This window comes from Narcine bancroftii, chromosome 2, assembly GCF_036971445.1.
Source record: "Narcine bancroftii isolate sNarBan1 chromosome 2, sNarBan1.hap1, whole genome shotgun sequence".
Taxonomy (NCBI): domain Eukaryota; kingdom Metazoa; phylum Chordata; class Chondrichthyes; order Torpediniformes; family Narcinidae; genus Narcine; species Narcine bancroftii.
The window spans coordinates 37,341,229-37,357,411 of NC_091470.1; the positions used below are offsets into that span (position 1 = coordinate 37,341,229).

General features: G+C 38.4%; 1 protein-coding gene across 4 annotated transcripts in view; it reads left to right on the forward strand.

Moving 5' to 3' along the window:
• Positions 1-16,183, forward strand: part of LOC138753387 (echinoderm microtubule-associated protein-like 5) — a 182,360-nt gene that overhangs the window by 64,759 nt on the left and 101,418 nt on the right. For 3 of the 4 annotated variants that reach the window (XM_069916317.1, XM_069916318.1, XM_069916315.1), the window contains exons 7-10: positions 3,775-3,976; positions 5,190-5,327; positions 10,077-10,333; positions 14,880-15,083. In XM_069916317.1, coding sequence (XP_069772418.1) covers positions 3,775-3,976; positions 5,190-5,327; positions 10,077-10,333; positions 14,880-15,083 — 801 coding nt within the window. Of the gene's footprint in view, positions 1-2,192; positions 2,508-3,774; positions 3,977-5,189; positions 5,328-10,076; positions 10,334-14,879; positions 15,084-16,183 lie in introns of those variants that run through there. The other variant, XM_069916316.1, reaches the window with a different exon arrangement.

Sequence of the window (16,183 nt, forward strand, 5' to 3'; positions counted from 1 at the left end):
TAGCTTTTTCTGCCTTTCACACTTCCACAAAATTATGCAGTGTCAATTGCAGGGAATTTAAAACATGCTGCTAGCATTCTGTTCATCCTCATTCTTCAATTGTTTGGCAAAGTGTTTCCTTACATTTTTCCTAAAGTCCAAAATATTTCAAAAATGCCATTCTTATCAATTCCATAAATGTTCAACTTTATATTGATATCAAGGCATTGCAGTAGCCAGATTGTTGAATTTAGTGACTTCCTCTTCCTTCTACAGTGAACAGTGATTATTTGGAAATGCAGTATCGTTTTTTTTTTTAAAGCTTTTTTTTTCCTGGCTAATCTGTAGCAGAATTAGTTTCCAGAGATCACGAGTTCATGGCAGCTTAATGATTTCCGACTCACTATGTGAAATCAGGATGAGACAAATTTCAGATTGCTTTTGTATATTTAGCTTTATCTGTTACAAAAAAATGTATAGCAAGTATATGGAAAAATGCTAATGTGATTGATATTAATAGATGGCATAATGAGATGAAAACTTGTTTGGTAATGGAAAAAATCACGTATGTTTTATCATATAACCATATACAGCACAGAACAGGCCAGTTTGGCCCTACTAGTCCATGCCGGAACAAATCCCCACCCTCCTAATCCCACTGACCAGCATCTGGTCCATACCCCTCCAATCCTCTCCCCTCCATGTAATTATCCAGTCTTTCCTTAAATGTAAATAACGTCTTTGCTTCAACCACCTCTGCCAGAAGCTTATTCCACATCCCAACCACCCTTTGCGTGAAGAAATTTCCCCTCATGTTCCCCTTATAATTTTCCCCCTGCAATCTCAAACCATGGCCTCTGGTTTGAATATCCCCCACTCTTAATTGAAAAAGCCTATCCACGTTGACTCTCTCTGTCCCTTTTAAAATCTTGAACACCTCCATCAAATCCCCCCTCAATCTTCTACACTCCAGAGAAAAAAGCCCCAGGCTGCTCAATCTTTCTCTGTAACTCAAACCCTGACATGATAATTATTCTTTTTTTCTTAATAAGTGGTCTTTATATTTAGAATATTTACATTTAGATTTACCTTGATTAGATTTTAGTAAATATATTTCAGTTTTTTTTCTTTCTTTGGCTCTCCTAAAGAGAGCTGGCTGAGAGGGGGGGGGTTCTTTTTTTTCTTCTTTTGTATAAATTTTTGTTATCGTTCATAATATGTACTTTTTTTACTGTATGTAATAACTTTGTTGAACAAATAAATAAAGTTGTGAAAAAAAAATTGTGAAATCAATGGGAGCATCCTCAGAATTTTCACATTAAGCAATGCATGTATGAAAATCCCTAAGTTTCATGGACTGCAAGCAGTTAGTTTTGCTGTCAGCTGGCAGCTGATGAGGGAAGTATTGTTCATGTTTGCAAGGGACACAAGCTTGTATGATAGGAGAAGGTTACTTTTTTGAGAAAAGGAGGAAAAATTGATGCAGTATACTTTTTTGAGGTGCTGCACAGAAATATTTTGAATAAGATAAGGATACATGGAATTAGAGGTAATGTATTGGCATGGATAAGAGGATGGGTTAACCATTAGAAGGGATGAATGAGTGTTTCTCTGGTTGGCAATCAGTGGTTAGTGGGGTGCTATATGGGTCAGTGCTCAGCCCACAACTGTTCACAATAAATTATTTGGAGGAGGGGACCAATGTAAACATATCTAAGTTTGCTAATGAGATTAAATTTAGTGAAAAAGCCAATTACATCAAGAGCTCACCATAAATTGCTTTCCTCTGCATTTTATTTTGGAGATTTTGTGTTCTTGTAATTTTCCTCATTACTTTCAGTTTTCAGAGATATATAGAAAAGTAAAGCGAGTGAGCAAGGATCTAGCAGATGAGTAAAACATGAGAAAATGTGAGGTCATCCTCTTTGGAAAGAAAAATAATAGATTAGACTATTTAAATGGTGGGAAAATAGCAGTGTGCAGATACTGGAAATGCATGTGCATGAATTAGTTTGCAGGTACAGCTGATAATCAAAAGGATAAATGGGATATCGGTCTTGTTATGGACCATGGACTGACCTTTTGGACTGTGGACTGTCATCATAAAGGGTGGAATTCTGCTGGGAACTCTGTGCGACTTGTGGTGCAGTCGGGTCGAGCTGTGCAGACAGAGAGTGAATGGAATGTTCAGAACGGCAGTTGGAGCAGCAGAACTGCAGCAATTGGAGTGACAGAGACCAACCTGGAGAGCTGTGTGAAAGGCACTTGCCTCATAAGATAATGAAGGGTTAAAAACAATTTGAGAACTGAGGGAAGTCATCTAAGGAGGCTTAGAAAAAGGATATGAAAGTTTACAGCCACTCAACATCAGTCATTTCTCTCTCCATTGTTCAATACGATGGCCTTTTTTGTTATTCAGTTGGGGAAACTGAATATGGACATTGAATTCTGTGGACTGTTTTTGAACTGACTGACCTGGGGTTTGGCGGGATTTTTCTCTTTTTGAATATTGGGCACATACTTTAATGGTCTGGATTATTTTTTTCACCTACACATTGTTTATAAATATATGATATTTGTACATTTGTTATAGTTATAGTGGGGTTAATTGGGTTAAAACATTTTATTGTTAAGTCATTAACAATATCGAGTTAAAATGTAACCCTTTTGAATTGCGTCTTCTGTTGTTGCTGTTTGAGGTCTAAGTCTTTACTGCTAGAAGGATAGAATTGAAGAGCAGAAGGATCTTCTGCAACTATACAGGGTATTGGTGCAGCTGCACCTGGAGTTCTGTGTGTAATTCTTGTCTTACTTGAGAGGATATATTGCCTTTGCAGGCGGTGCAGAGGAGGTTCACCAGGATGATTCCAAAATGAAAGGTTAGCTAATGAGGACAGATGAAGTAACCTGGGACTTGACTCATTGGAGATCAGAAGAATGAGGGAACTGTGTAAAATTTTGAAAGGAAAAGATGAAGAAGCAGGGAGATCGAGGAGCACGATTAGCATAGAGGTTAGCACAATGCTATTACAGTGCCACCGATCCAAATTGGAATCCAGTGCTGCAAGGAATTTGTCTGCGTGGGAATTAGTCTACAAGGAATTAGCATAGAGGTTAGCACAATGCTATTACAGTGCCAGCGATCCAGATTGGAATCCAGTGCACCAAGGAATTTGTCTGCATGGGTTTTCCCACTCTGGCATGCTCTCACTGTCCAAAATGCATGGGGTCATGAGTTAATTTGGGTGTCATTGGGCTGCACAAGTTTATAATGGCCAGAATTGGCTTCTACTGTGCTGTAAATAAATTAAAAATACTGTTTCCACTTGCAAGTGAGACTAGAACTAAGGGACATAGCTTCAAGATGAGGGGGAGTGGTTTCAAGGCAGATAAAGAACAACTTTTAACAAGTAGTGAATCTGAAATTTTCTGCTCAAGGAAGCAGTGGAGGCTGTCTCATTGAATGTAAGACAAAGATAGAGAAATTAAGGATTATGGAGAACAAGTGTGGGTAAGTAGAGTGGAGTCTGGCCAGATCAACCATAATCTTAGTGAATGGTGGAGTAAGCTCAACAGGCCAGATGACCTACTCTTATTCTTGCGTTCTTAGGATGACAAACATTGTTGCATAATATTGCAAGTACAAATGCTGTCTTTTGGCCATTTCCTCACCCTTGCCCTGTGTTTTATTGCATGCATTAATCATTACGTTTGTATAAGACCATGGATTTTTAAAGGGTTAATATCTTGAGGTTTTCCAATCTATTTATTTTTAATTTTTTTTTTCTTTACAAGGTCTCTCAGTGAGGAGTGTATGTTGGCAAGGAGATCATATTTTAGTTGGCACTCAAGATAGTGAAATCTTTGAAATCGTGGTTCATGAGCGAAACAAGCCTTTTCTAATTATGCAAGGTCACTGTGAAGGGGAACTTTGGGCCTTGGCAGCACATCCAACAAAGCCATTGGCGATAACTGGGAGCGATGATCGATCGGTTAGGTTTGTATCATTCCTTGAGATTAATGTGCTGTCAGATAATAAATTGACATAAGCATGATTATTTAGTATAATTTATTCTTTGTTTTTACAAAAGTAACTCATTTTAACTTGTTCAAATATTCCCCTTTTCCATGTCACACTATAATGGTCAACAATCAGGCTTATTCTACAAATAAGTTTTGCTTGATGCATGGATTTAGAATACATTCTGAGCCTTTCACTTTCGGATGACACAATCTTAAACTTGATCTGCATAATCTTGAAGTTCAATCAGCAAACCTAGCAGAACATAAACATCAGTCATGAATTAGGGATGATTTAGTCTTTGATATTTGTCAATCTGTTTAGATGAGTTGTTTATATTTATATTTGTACCACCACATTTTTGCTAATCCTCTGTTGCATAGAAGGGGGGAAAAATATCCTCAAATGTGGTAGTTCCTAATAAATAACAGGCACTTCCCAATAATATGCATTAAAAAAAATGAATGAATCCATTGTTGGTTGACAGCTTGAGGCTAAAATGAGGGATGAAAGGAATGAACATAATCTAGCAACAGATGAATTGTATGCACTTATTTCATTCTATTGTGACAGGTCCTCAAAATCTGGAACCTTACAGGGTAATATTTTGAATTGGCAACATTTAATTAAATCCTAGTACAATGACCTAATTTGTAATTATATATATTTCACTGTGGAAAACTATTTGTTAAGTGATCAACAAAATGCCAAGTAATACTTTGGATCAATAGTGGAAGGCAATGGATGCAACCAAGGGGATGTCTCGGATAAGATTAAATACTGTATTGGGGCAAGAAAGTTCAGATGAACCTTTGTTGTCTGTGTAATGCATAACTAATGTTGTATAGTCTGATTATAAGAAAGAAAGAATGGTAGTTAAAATAGAAGTTTCTCCAACGAAGAAAAGAAAGTTATCTAAAGTTGGAGGATTTGATAGAATTCTGTAGGTCTCAGAAAATAATGTGTTGCTCCTTGAGCTTGGGTCTTATTGTTACAGTGGTGAATTCTCCAGACAGGAAGATCAGAGTAAGAAATAGTGAATTAAAGTAGCAGGCAATTGGGAGTATGTCCCATTGACTGAGCGCAGGCGATTTGCATTTAGTTTCTCCAATGTCAAGGTTGCCTTCCCTAATCAACTTGATTATTCATTTCATTTCATCTTTTTATGATGGACTAAATTTGTTTGCAGAATATGGAGCCTTATTGATCATGCTCTGATTGCTCGATGCAATATGCAAGAGCCAATTCGGTGTGTTGCCGTGAGTTCTGATGGCATTCATCTTGCTCTAGGTATGAAGGATGGTTCTTTCACTGTACTACGCATCAGGTATGTGTATTACCCAGTTCTGGCACTTTAAAAGCTACATGTGATGTATTGAGCAACATTTATCTTCCATTTTTATCCTCATATCCATAATTAATGTGTAATAAAAACTGCAATAAAGTCATTGCAATAAGCGTCACAAAACTGCAATAAGATGCATCCTCAGCATCACTAATGTGGGTAACAACAAGTGCTCTATAAAGTAATCACCCAATCAGCCTTTAGTTTGTCCAACATAGAGGAAACCTTCTCTAATGACTGGATTGCTCAATGCAATATGCAAACAAAAATTGTGGCAGTGCTGTGAGCTCCATTTTTATCTTAAGTTGGTAGCGTTCTATTATCATCGGTTCTGATTCCAAACTCCCTTTTAAGACTTGAACATTTAACTGACACTACTGCAGAAATGTTGAATATACTTCCTTTGAATGTGATGTTAAATCAAATGGATGTATTCCAGTTCAGACAGACATTTTAAAAATTCTTATCGCCCTTTCAAGAGAAATTTTGCCCATTTCTGGCAGTGTTTTGATTACTAATTTTACCAGTGTAATCTTTTCTGAAAGATTTGTCATTATGTTTTGCTAAGCACCCATTACAGCAGAAACAATAGATCATTGGATGGAGTGTGCTTTCAGAGCACTGGAAGACATGATGAGGCACTAAATAAAAGATCTTTCTTCAAGATGGGTCCAATGATATAGATTTTGCATACATATTACTTTAATTTGAAAACTTTATCTAAAATATTAAATGCATGTTTTATAAATTCTCTACTTTTGCTAAACTGCCTGTTTGTTAATAGCATGTTAGCGAGGGTTGTTTAGGCTGAACACACTACTTTCCTGATGACGTTACTCACATGTGCTCACTAATGTTGAAGGATAACTTGAACCTATTAGAATCTCTTGTTCTCAGTAAACAAACATCTTCCCTTGAGTTCCCTGACTATGTTGTAGGCCGTGCACTTCCTGTTAGCTGTTGCAAGACTAAGTGTGTAACTCCCACAGCAAAGTTTTCATTATTTATATGTTGGAGTTCCTATTTATGTTATTTGCTTTTTTTTAAAAAAAAGATTAAGATTATGTCACTCACACAGCATCTGTAGCACACATGTCAAACTCAGGCCCGCGGGCCAAATTTGGCCCATGATATAATTATATTTGGCCCGCAAGATCATATCAAATATGTATTAGAGCTGGCCCGCTGGCCGCCGCGCCAGTATAGCGCATGCACAGCTAATACTACAAATCCCAGAATGCTTTGCAAATGCGTTGGCGTCAGCCCGCTAATCGCCCCCACCTCCTCTCTTTACTGTCATTAGCATCTGCGACCTGTCGCCCAACTCACATGTAATAAACCCCTTACGGAAAATGGCCAAACGAAAGCCAGAAAACAGGACCTTTCAAGACAGGTGGGAGACAGACTATATGTTCATCATTTTAAAAGACAAACCTGTTTGTCATTGAAGCAAGTTTTTTTTTTGACTTGTTGGCTTGTGAAAAAAAATACATTTAAAAGGAGCTTAAAGGCTATAGAGAAATATTATTTATTTAATATTTTATTTCTCATTTGTTAATGCTTCTTCTAGAAAGAGTTTAACCAAAACTATTATTAAACATTTATTTCAATAAGAAAAAGTTTAACATTACATATGTTGAAAGAAGAGAAAACATGCAGATGTTGTTGAAAATTTTCAATAAATATTTAGTTTGGCCCATGACTTAGTCCAAGTTTTTAATTTGGCCCTCTGTGAATTTGAGTTTGACACCCCTGATCTATAGGAAATAAAGGGTAATCAACATTTTGGGCCTGACCCCTTAACTGCTGAGTTTCTCCAAAACTTTTATGTCTTACATTACAATCTCGGTGTCTGCAGATTTCCTGTTAAACAGGAAGATTATGTAAAATGTCTTCTATGTTTATGTTCTTATCGACTATCGTGATATGGAGAGGTTATGGTTCTATAAAAGACATATCTTCAAGGCAGGATGTATCAATATTGTAGACTTCCTTTGTTCAATAATTTACCTTTTGTTGCTCTTTTTATTATTTGATATTTTATGTATGTTATTAACTATATATTGTGTTGTATGTGATTTTTAACTCCTTTAATAGGGTGTCTTTTATTCACCTGGCTGGTGGTAGACCAGAGATGGATCTGGGAACATTACCCCAGATTTTAGAAGCATAAAACATTACAGCATAGAAACAGGCCCCTTTGGCCCTTCTGGTCTGTGCCAAACCATTTTTCTGCCTAGTCCCACTAACCTGCACCAAATCCATAGCTCTTCATACATCACCCATCCATGTACCTGTCCAAATTCTTCTTGCATGTTAAAATTGAGCCCTCATTCACCACTTCAGCTGGCAGATGGTCCACACTCCCACCACTCTCTGTGTGAGGAAGTTTCCCCTTAACTTTTCCCCTTTCACCCTTAGCCCATGTCCTCTGGATTGCATCTAAGTGGAAAAAGCCTTCCTACATTTACTGTCTATACCCCTCATAATTTTAAATACCTCCATCAAATCTCTCCTCATTTTTTTACGCTCCAGGGAATAAAGTCCTAATCTGTTTAACCTTTCCCTGAAACTCAGTTCCTGAAGTCCGGGCAACATCCTAGTAAATCTTCTCTGCACTCTTTCTATCTTATTGATATCTTTCCAGTAGTTGGGTGACTAAAACCACCAAAGAGACCAAGTCGTCACTTGGTCGTAACCATGGGCAAGTTGCCCACACAAGTCGACCAATCTCTGAGCTTTCCCTTTTCGAACATCTCATCGTCAATGTGCCCTGATATCTAGGAGCCAAATGTCTTCCTACTCTCAATGGAAAGTACTTTCATCATTTAAAAAAAAAATAAACAACGCATTGATAAGGAGTGAAAAGTGGAATCTGAGAATAGATATGTCGAAAGATTTTTTTGAAGTGATGATCAGAGACCCATCAATAAGGAAAAAAAATCAACAAAATTTAACTTCCAGATAGAATTGGAAGAAATAACAAAAATTAATCAAATGTTTTTTTCTGTTGTCACAATTATTTCTTCAGAGTCCAGAGTAAATGGAGATTTTGAGACATCAGCATTAGTGAAAGGAGTAAAGTGTTTTTTCTTCGGCTTGGCTTCGCGGACGAAGATTTATGGAGGGGGTAAAAGTCCACGTCAGCTGCAGGCTCGTTTGTGGCTGACAAGTCCGATGCGGGACAGGCAGACACGATTGCAGCGGTTGCAGGGGAAAATTGGTGGGTTGGGGTTGGGTGTTGGGTTGTAATGTAGTGTAATATAGCCCAACTAGGTGGCATCATGGATTATGAAGATGCAGAGGGGTTTCAAGAGCATTTTGAAAGGCTAAATGAATGAAGAAGGACATAACTGATCAATTATTTTGTAAAACAAAATGTCATCCTCTTTGGTCAGAAAAACAAAAGATGGAGTTTTTTTTAAACAATTGAATCGTGTTAATTTTCAGAGGGCACCCAGGTATTTTTAGGCATGACTCGTTAAAGGTTGTTGTGCAAGTCAGCAAGTAATGAGAAAGGCAAGTGGTACACTGGGTAAATGAACGAGGATTTAAATACAAAACAAACACGTAGCATGTAGAGCATAATGAGACTGTATCTGGAATAATGTGAACCGGTCTGTCCACCTAACCAATGAAAGCAGGAGTGCGGCAAGGCTCATCCCATTCATTTTTGGGTTGGTTGGTTCATTGCATGAGGGGAGATTCAGAAAGCTAGGCCTGTGCACCCTTGAATTTAGAAGAATGAGAGCTGACCTCATTGATTATACATAATTCTAAAGTGAAATGACAGGGCGGATATGTGGTTGATGGTTCCATTGGCTGAGTTATCAATGGTCACAATCTCAAAGTAAGGAGTCAACCTCCAGAACAGAGATGAGAATGAATCTCTCCACTATGAGGAAGATGTTTGGGAGAGACTTCTGGGATTTGGATCCAATGTCAATTACAGTTTAAAAAAAAAAACATTATCCAGAATTTAAGGAACCAACAGACTCAAGCAGGTGGCAAAAGAAAAATTGCAGAAAATAAATAGATAAAAAATATGGAATTTTTAAATTGGCAGGCTCACTGTTAATTCACCAATGATGCAGCATGCACTCTCAAGCAACCGACCAATACACTTATCCGGCATCCAATCCCCATAGGTGCCGGATACCAGGAGTTTTACTGTATATTTCCTGTTCGGTGCAGTCTGCACCTTGATGGGGTATATGGAGGCTGCGTTGTTCTCCGAAGCAGCAGCAAACATCACTTTTCCCTTAGCTCTTTTCCTACTGAAGTGCCTGCACGCTTCTTTCAAAGACTATCTCAGGAAATTCACATCGTTCGAACTGACTGTGATGGAATGGAAGAGAAAAGCCAGTGACTGCTTGTTCTCAGTTCACCTGTTACTAAGAAAGAAACACGCATGAGCATTGGAAATCAATTCAACTTATTGCACTACAAGTAAACCATGAATCTAATAAAATGTATTGTTATTTTTGAAAGGCAGGCACAACCTATCTTGCCTACTCTGAAGTTAAGAAATGAGTTGTTTTGAAACAAAAGGAAGAAATGTTTGATTTATGATTGGGCAAAAGTATATCAGATGGATCACATGCAGGTAAATGTGAAGCCATCCACAGTGGGCAAGAAGAATATTGAAAAGCTGCAGACAGTGAAGATCCAAATAATTATTTGGGAGTTATTTAAGATCTGATTCATGGTAAATTGTTTTTTCTATTTCAGAGATATGACCGAAGTCGTTCACATAAAAGATAGGAAGGAAGCAATTCATGAGTTAAAATATTCTCCAGATGGAGCATATTTGGCAGTGGGATCGAATGATAACTCCATTGATATCTATGGAGTTCTGCAACGATACAAAAAAGTTGGTGAATGTGTTGGATCTATGAACTTCATCACACATATGGATTGGTCAACTGATAGTAAATACTTACAAACCAATGACGGTTCTGGGAAAAGACTGTTTTACAACATGCCATGTAAGAGTCTCATCTTGATAAGCGAATATGTACATCTAATTGCATGTTTACTTAATATGTCTTTGCAATGTTTATTGGTCTTCAGCAATATTAGTTTATTTGTGAAGCATTACCTCTAAACCCCACCTTCCAAGAGTCCAAAGAGATTTGAGTAATGGCTCAATGATACAGCAAATAGAACTGCTGCCTCACAGCTCCAACAACCCAAGTTTCACCCTAACTTCCACTGCACCGGCATGGAGTTTGCATATTCTCCCCATGAAAGTGTGTTTCTTCCCATGTGCCAAAAGCATTTAGAATTAGCAGATAAATTATGTGGATGAGATATAGGGTCTGAGTGATTGGGTTGGAGCACAGGGCAAGGAGAATGTGTGGAGAATAGCTTTGTGACCTGGTATAGACTTAGATTGAAACTGCCTCCACATTGTAAGCAAATATCAAAATAAAATGCATGGAGTGGAGTTTGAATTTTGTTTCAATTTTGGTCATATTGCATCTTTTATTTTCATTAATAAAGGGTAACCAATGTTTCTGGCCTGGGCCCTTCATCGTTCCTTGGCAAAGGGCTCAAGGCCGAAATTTTGGTTATCCTTCAGTTCCTATAGATGCTGTGTGACTTGCTGAGTTTCTTCAAAACATTTGTGCATTTTGCACGACTCCAGCATCTGCAATCGTTCCCATTTAACTCTTTTATTTTGAACAGTTTACCCACCCAGAAGTGGGCTTCATCAGCTCACAATCAAAAGGAGAATATTTCAGAGGGAGTCTGCAGTTGAAGAGTAAGGAAATGTAAGGCTCTGATTAAATTCTGCAGAGTTTCAGTGGGGTATTTTTTTTAAAAATCCCAATTATAGAGAGGAGTGTGCATTCAACAGGAAAAAACTAACTTGATAGTTTGGGAGGAAGCATTCATGTTCCTTCTAACATGTTCCTTCTAAAACTGAATACATTGTTTGCAATTCTCCTATAAATGTAATTTTTCTATTAATTATTTCCCAGGATATGGTAACAGTCTGCCCTATATTATAATGTTTGCAGCCTTGGTGTCATTTATAAATCCTGAGACAGCTTCTAACCACAGATTTCTACCAATGCTTAAAGTGCCGATACCTAGGTCTGTGTCATCACCAGAAGTAGCTCCACTAATTTTCCCATAACCTTTGTCTGTAGAGTTTGATCCCTCTCTCCTCCTAGCCCCAAATGTAGTGTTCTTCCAATATATTCCTAAATCCCTAATTTTATTCCTTCCATCATTGCAAAGACTCTAAAACATAAATTTGCTTCCATTGGTGGCAATTTCTTATTTGATAGCATTTCTGTGAAACACCTCATAACATTTCACAAAAAGCCCTTTTAAAGTAGTAAGATATGAAGGATTGACCTAGCTCCTGGCCGCAGGTTGTTTCCCTAATCTATGCATGGTGGAGCAGTTTAAACCAGAAGTTGATGCATGTGTTTGGATTTGAAAATAAACATGATCCCAGATCCCAGATCATGTTCCAGTTGTAACAGATAATCATTGCCTGCTGAAATGTAAATAATTTCTTGTTTGAGAGACTGTTATTGCAATAAATTCCAAAATGAACAAAGCTTGAGATGTCTAGTGATCCTTAGCTAAAACAAAGCAAGATTATATTTCCAATTTTCTCTTCTAAACTTCTGTTATTTTTCCATTCCAATTTTTTTGCTGACTCAGATCAGATACTATTTATCGCAATGTAATAGAACAGAAATGTAATATGGCACAAAATTGCCTTTATTCTGCCATGGCAGACAAAGATTCACTATTAGCATTGCCCAATGCCCCTTACAGTCGGAGAAAGAGAAGCATAGTCACTGAGAGTCCGTGGATTAGCCTCCAGTGCTCCCTCAGCCCCTGCAGCCGCACAAGACTCCAGTTTAAACCATCAGCAACGCGAGCCCAGACCAAAACTCCAATATGATGAGGAGGCCTTCAGCACCCAAGACCCTTCAGGAGCCCTTCTTGCCCTCAGCACCCTCTTGAATTCCGGTTCCAATACTTGATTCGCACGAGTCAGTTCCCAGTCTGGTGTGACTCCTTTGATCTCAAGACGCCTGCAGCCTGTGTGGGTTCCTCCTCCAATTTCCTCCTATTTGTGCTTCTCGTTGACCTACCTTCGACTGTTCCATCTGCTGCCATTCACTACATGCTCTATGTCCCATGTTATTCTGCTTGCTCCATGCTTCATCTTATTCATGCCTGGTGCTCCTATTACACTGCAGTGTCCATTGGATCACTGCAGTTTTTTTTTTATTTCAAGGAAGATGCAAAAATCTCCAAGCATTTGGCCTGGTGGAATAATGCTTGCATTACTGAATGACTGATGAAGAATTCTTGAGTTAATAATGCAGCAATTGCCTAAGGTCAGGTGACACCCATGATAGTTTAAAGATTTAAGTCATTCCAAGAAATACATAATTCTGTAAGTTCCCACAGTCTGGAGGTCTCAATTGTGACCATTCTGATTTCATTACAATCCTGGACTATGTATGAATCCAATTCCACACCAACATGATTAATTCTTGATGCTTACCTGAAATGGTCCATCAATACAGTACATGGAATCAAGCTACTGGATAATAGTCCAAGAAGCCAGTTCAGAAAGGAGGAATAAATGGTATATTGGTAACTCTGCCACTATTGATTGTTTACCAGGAAGGAATAGCAGAGATAACGTGCTTTTTCTCTCTTCTTTTTCTTTGGCTTGGCTTCGCGGACGAAGATTTATGGAGGGGGTAAAAAAGTCCACGTCAGCTGCAGGCTCGTTTGTGGCTGACCAGTCCGATGCGGGACAGGCAGACACGATTGCAGCGGTTGCAAGGGAAAATTGGTTGGTTGGGGTTGGGTGTTGGGTTTTTCCTCCTTTGCCTTTTGTCAGTGAGGTGGGCTCTGCGGTCTTCTTCAAAGGAGGCTGCTGCCCGCCAAACTGTGAGGCGCCAAGATGCACGGTTTGAGGCGTTATCAGCCCACTGGCGGTGGTCAATGTGGCAGGCACCAAGAGATTTCTTTAGGTAGTCCTTGTACCTTTTCTTTGGTGCACCTCTGTCACGGTGGCCAGTGGAGAGCTCGCCATATAATACGATCTTGGGAAGGCGATGGTCCTCCATTCTGGAGACGTGACCCATCCAGCGCAGCTGGATCTTCAGCAGCGTGGACTCGATGCTGTCGACCTCTGCCATCTCGAGTACCTCGACGTTAGGGGTGTGAGCGCTCCAATGGATGTTGAGGATGGAGCGGAGACAACGCTGGTGGAAGCGTTCTAGGAGCCGTAGGTGGTGCCGGTAGAGGACCCATGATTCGGAGCCGAACAGGAGTGTGGGTATGACAACGGCTCTGTATACGCTTATCTTTGTGAGGTTTTTCAGTTGGTTGTTTTTCCAGACTCTAACCTAATTTTAAATCACATAATTGACTTAAAAGGGATCAGAGGTTAGTATAGGAAGTGAGAAAATACTAAGATCATGAGGGAAAACAAGCTGAAAACTGTTGTAAATTGACTAAAGGATTTACTACTCAAGGTAGGAGGAGAGCTGAAAGCAGAGGCAACAGCTTGGACATTGCTCCTTTTTTTGTGCCAAACCCTGTAACTAGCAAGGGTTTTGCATTCCATCCATTGTGCAAAAATTAGTCACTGCATGAGTGTGCAGTTCGTCGATGGGATTACTTGGGATTGTTATCGGAATGCCTGGAATTGCATTTGAGAAAAAAATCTATTTCGTTTCATGTTTAGAAGTGGGACCACTTATATACTTCAATTGGTCGAAAATTTAAATAAACGCTGCAGTTGCTGGAGAACTGAAATAAAGACAAAAAGTAAAACAAAGGTTCTGATATGGGGTCATGGATATGCATTTTTTTTTAAATTGGTCTCTTTCCATTGATGCTACCTGACATTGCGGGCAACCATCTGCACTCTCATGACATTTTTATTTGTAACAACTGCAAGTCTGTTAGCATTCCCAGAAAGAGATCAGCGCAACTTGAGTTTCTTTGTTAGAAATGGGGGAAATAGTTTCAAGCCATGCTGAAGAACTCCTCAAAATGAGATGCTGAGAAAGTAAACACTGGTGAAATAAATCAACTTCTGATCTAATAGACTTGTTAAGTTTTTGATGTTGTTCACATTCCATTTTATCTTTGAGTAATTTCTCTTGTTGATTTAATTTTTATTCTTCTTTATACAGTTTGTTCCTTCATTTGCATTTCTCTTAATCATAAATCTATTTTTCAAGCAAATTGGCCCCATTAGCTGACCATCACGCTAGCAGTTGTGTATATCCATGGCCAGAGTGCCGCCTGACATTCGTAATTTGTGATGCTTCATTTCTAATTTACAAATGCTGCTTAAATGTATCTTTCACCTTCTGGGATATGTTTCAAATTCAGAACTTTTTTTTTACTTCAACATAACAACAAGCAAATATCCAATGATCAAGTGAAAAGTGCAACTGAAGCAAATGACTGAAGTTGTGGAATGGCATGTAATTTTCTGAATTCATTTTGGTGTCTTTAATATAATTTCAGATGGTAAAGAAATTGCAAATAAAGAAGATGTTCAATGGGCAACTTGGACGTGTGTATTGGGTCCAGAGGTGAATGGAATATGGCCCAAATATTTAGATGTTAATGATATTAATTCAGTGGATGCCAATTTCAATGATCAAGTTTTAGTTTCTGCAGATGACTATGGATTGGTAAAACTTTTTCGATATCCTTGTTTTAGAAAAGGTATGATTTTTTAGAACAACCTAATAATTATCCATGTTGCTGTTTTTTCGCTTGTAAATATATAGCTCTCGGTGTTAACCAATGAGGTTTACTTGCTAGTTTTCATAAAATCCACAAAGTTCCGCACCATTCTGCAGTTATGAGTATTTTCAGAAGGAATTACGTAAAGAGTGATGAGTAAAAACCTGTTTTTATTTTCAGAATTTGGAAATGGAATACAAGGCAAAGAATGATATATAATTATATAATTTTTAAAAAGTTTTTAAAATCCTCATTCTCCTTTCTTCCAGATCTTCACCTCCTTCCCCCTCCATTCACAGAGCCATCCCCTCATTTGCTGTTGTTCCCTCCCTTATCCACCTGTCACCTCTTGCCTATGGACCTGTGCTCCTCCCCCACAACCCCCCTCCCCAACCATTATATTATATTCAGATGCCCATCTACATTTTGCTCATACATTGATGAAGGGCTCAGGCTCAATACATTGGTTATGTATCTTTTATCTTTGCTATGTAAAGTTCTATGTTAGACCTGCTGAGTTTCTCCAGCCTTGTTTTTACAAAGAATTAAAATGTTGTTTTGAACCTTTATTTGTGGCAGATGTGCAGTATTTTTAGTTTTGCTTGAAGGTGCATTTGCAGGTTTTTTTTTCAAGGAGTTGTTTATACTGCTAAGGGTGATTACTGTAATATTGTTAAGAGTACAGCAGGATGAAACTTTAGCCAAGTAGAAGAATGGAGGATAATTCCTACTGATTGAATGGTTTGCATCATTCTGAGCTTTTTCTGACACAAATATAGAAAATGCTACAAATACTCGGATCCAGCAATGTTTGCAAAGGGGGCAGTGAGTTACAGCTTATGAGTCGATTCTCACTGGAAACTTTCCAGCCTGTTTTATTTTGTTTCCCCAAGCAGTAGTTTAATTCTAGCTGTAAGAGAAACTTCTTAATGCCTTTCAGAGAATGGAAAGAGGTGTTAATACTGTTCTCAAATAGAATGGCTATTTAATCCAGCAAGTAATTGTATATATTTGATGGATGTCTGTCACCAGCAAAATTACAGACTTGTCAGCTGTGTACTGATCTCCATTTGACATGT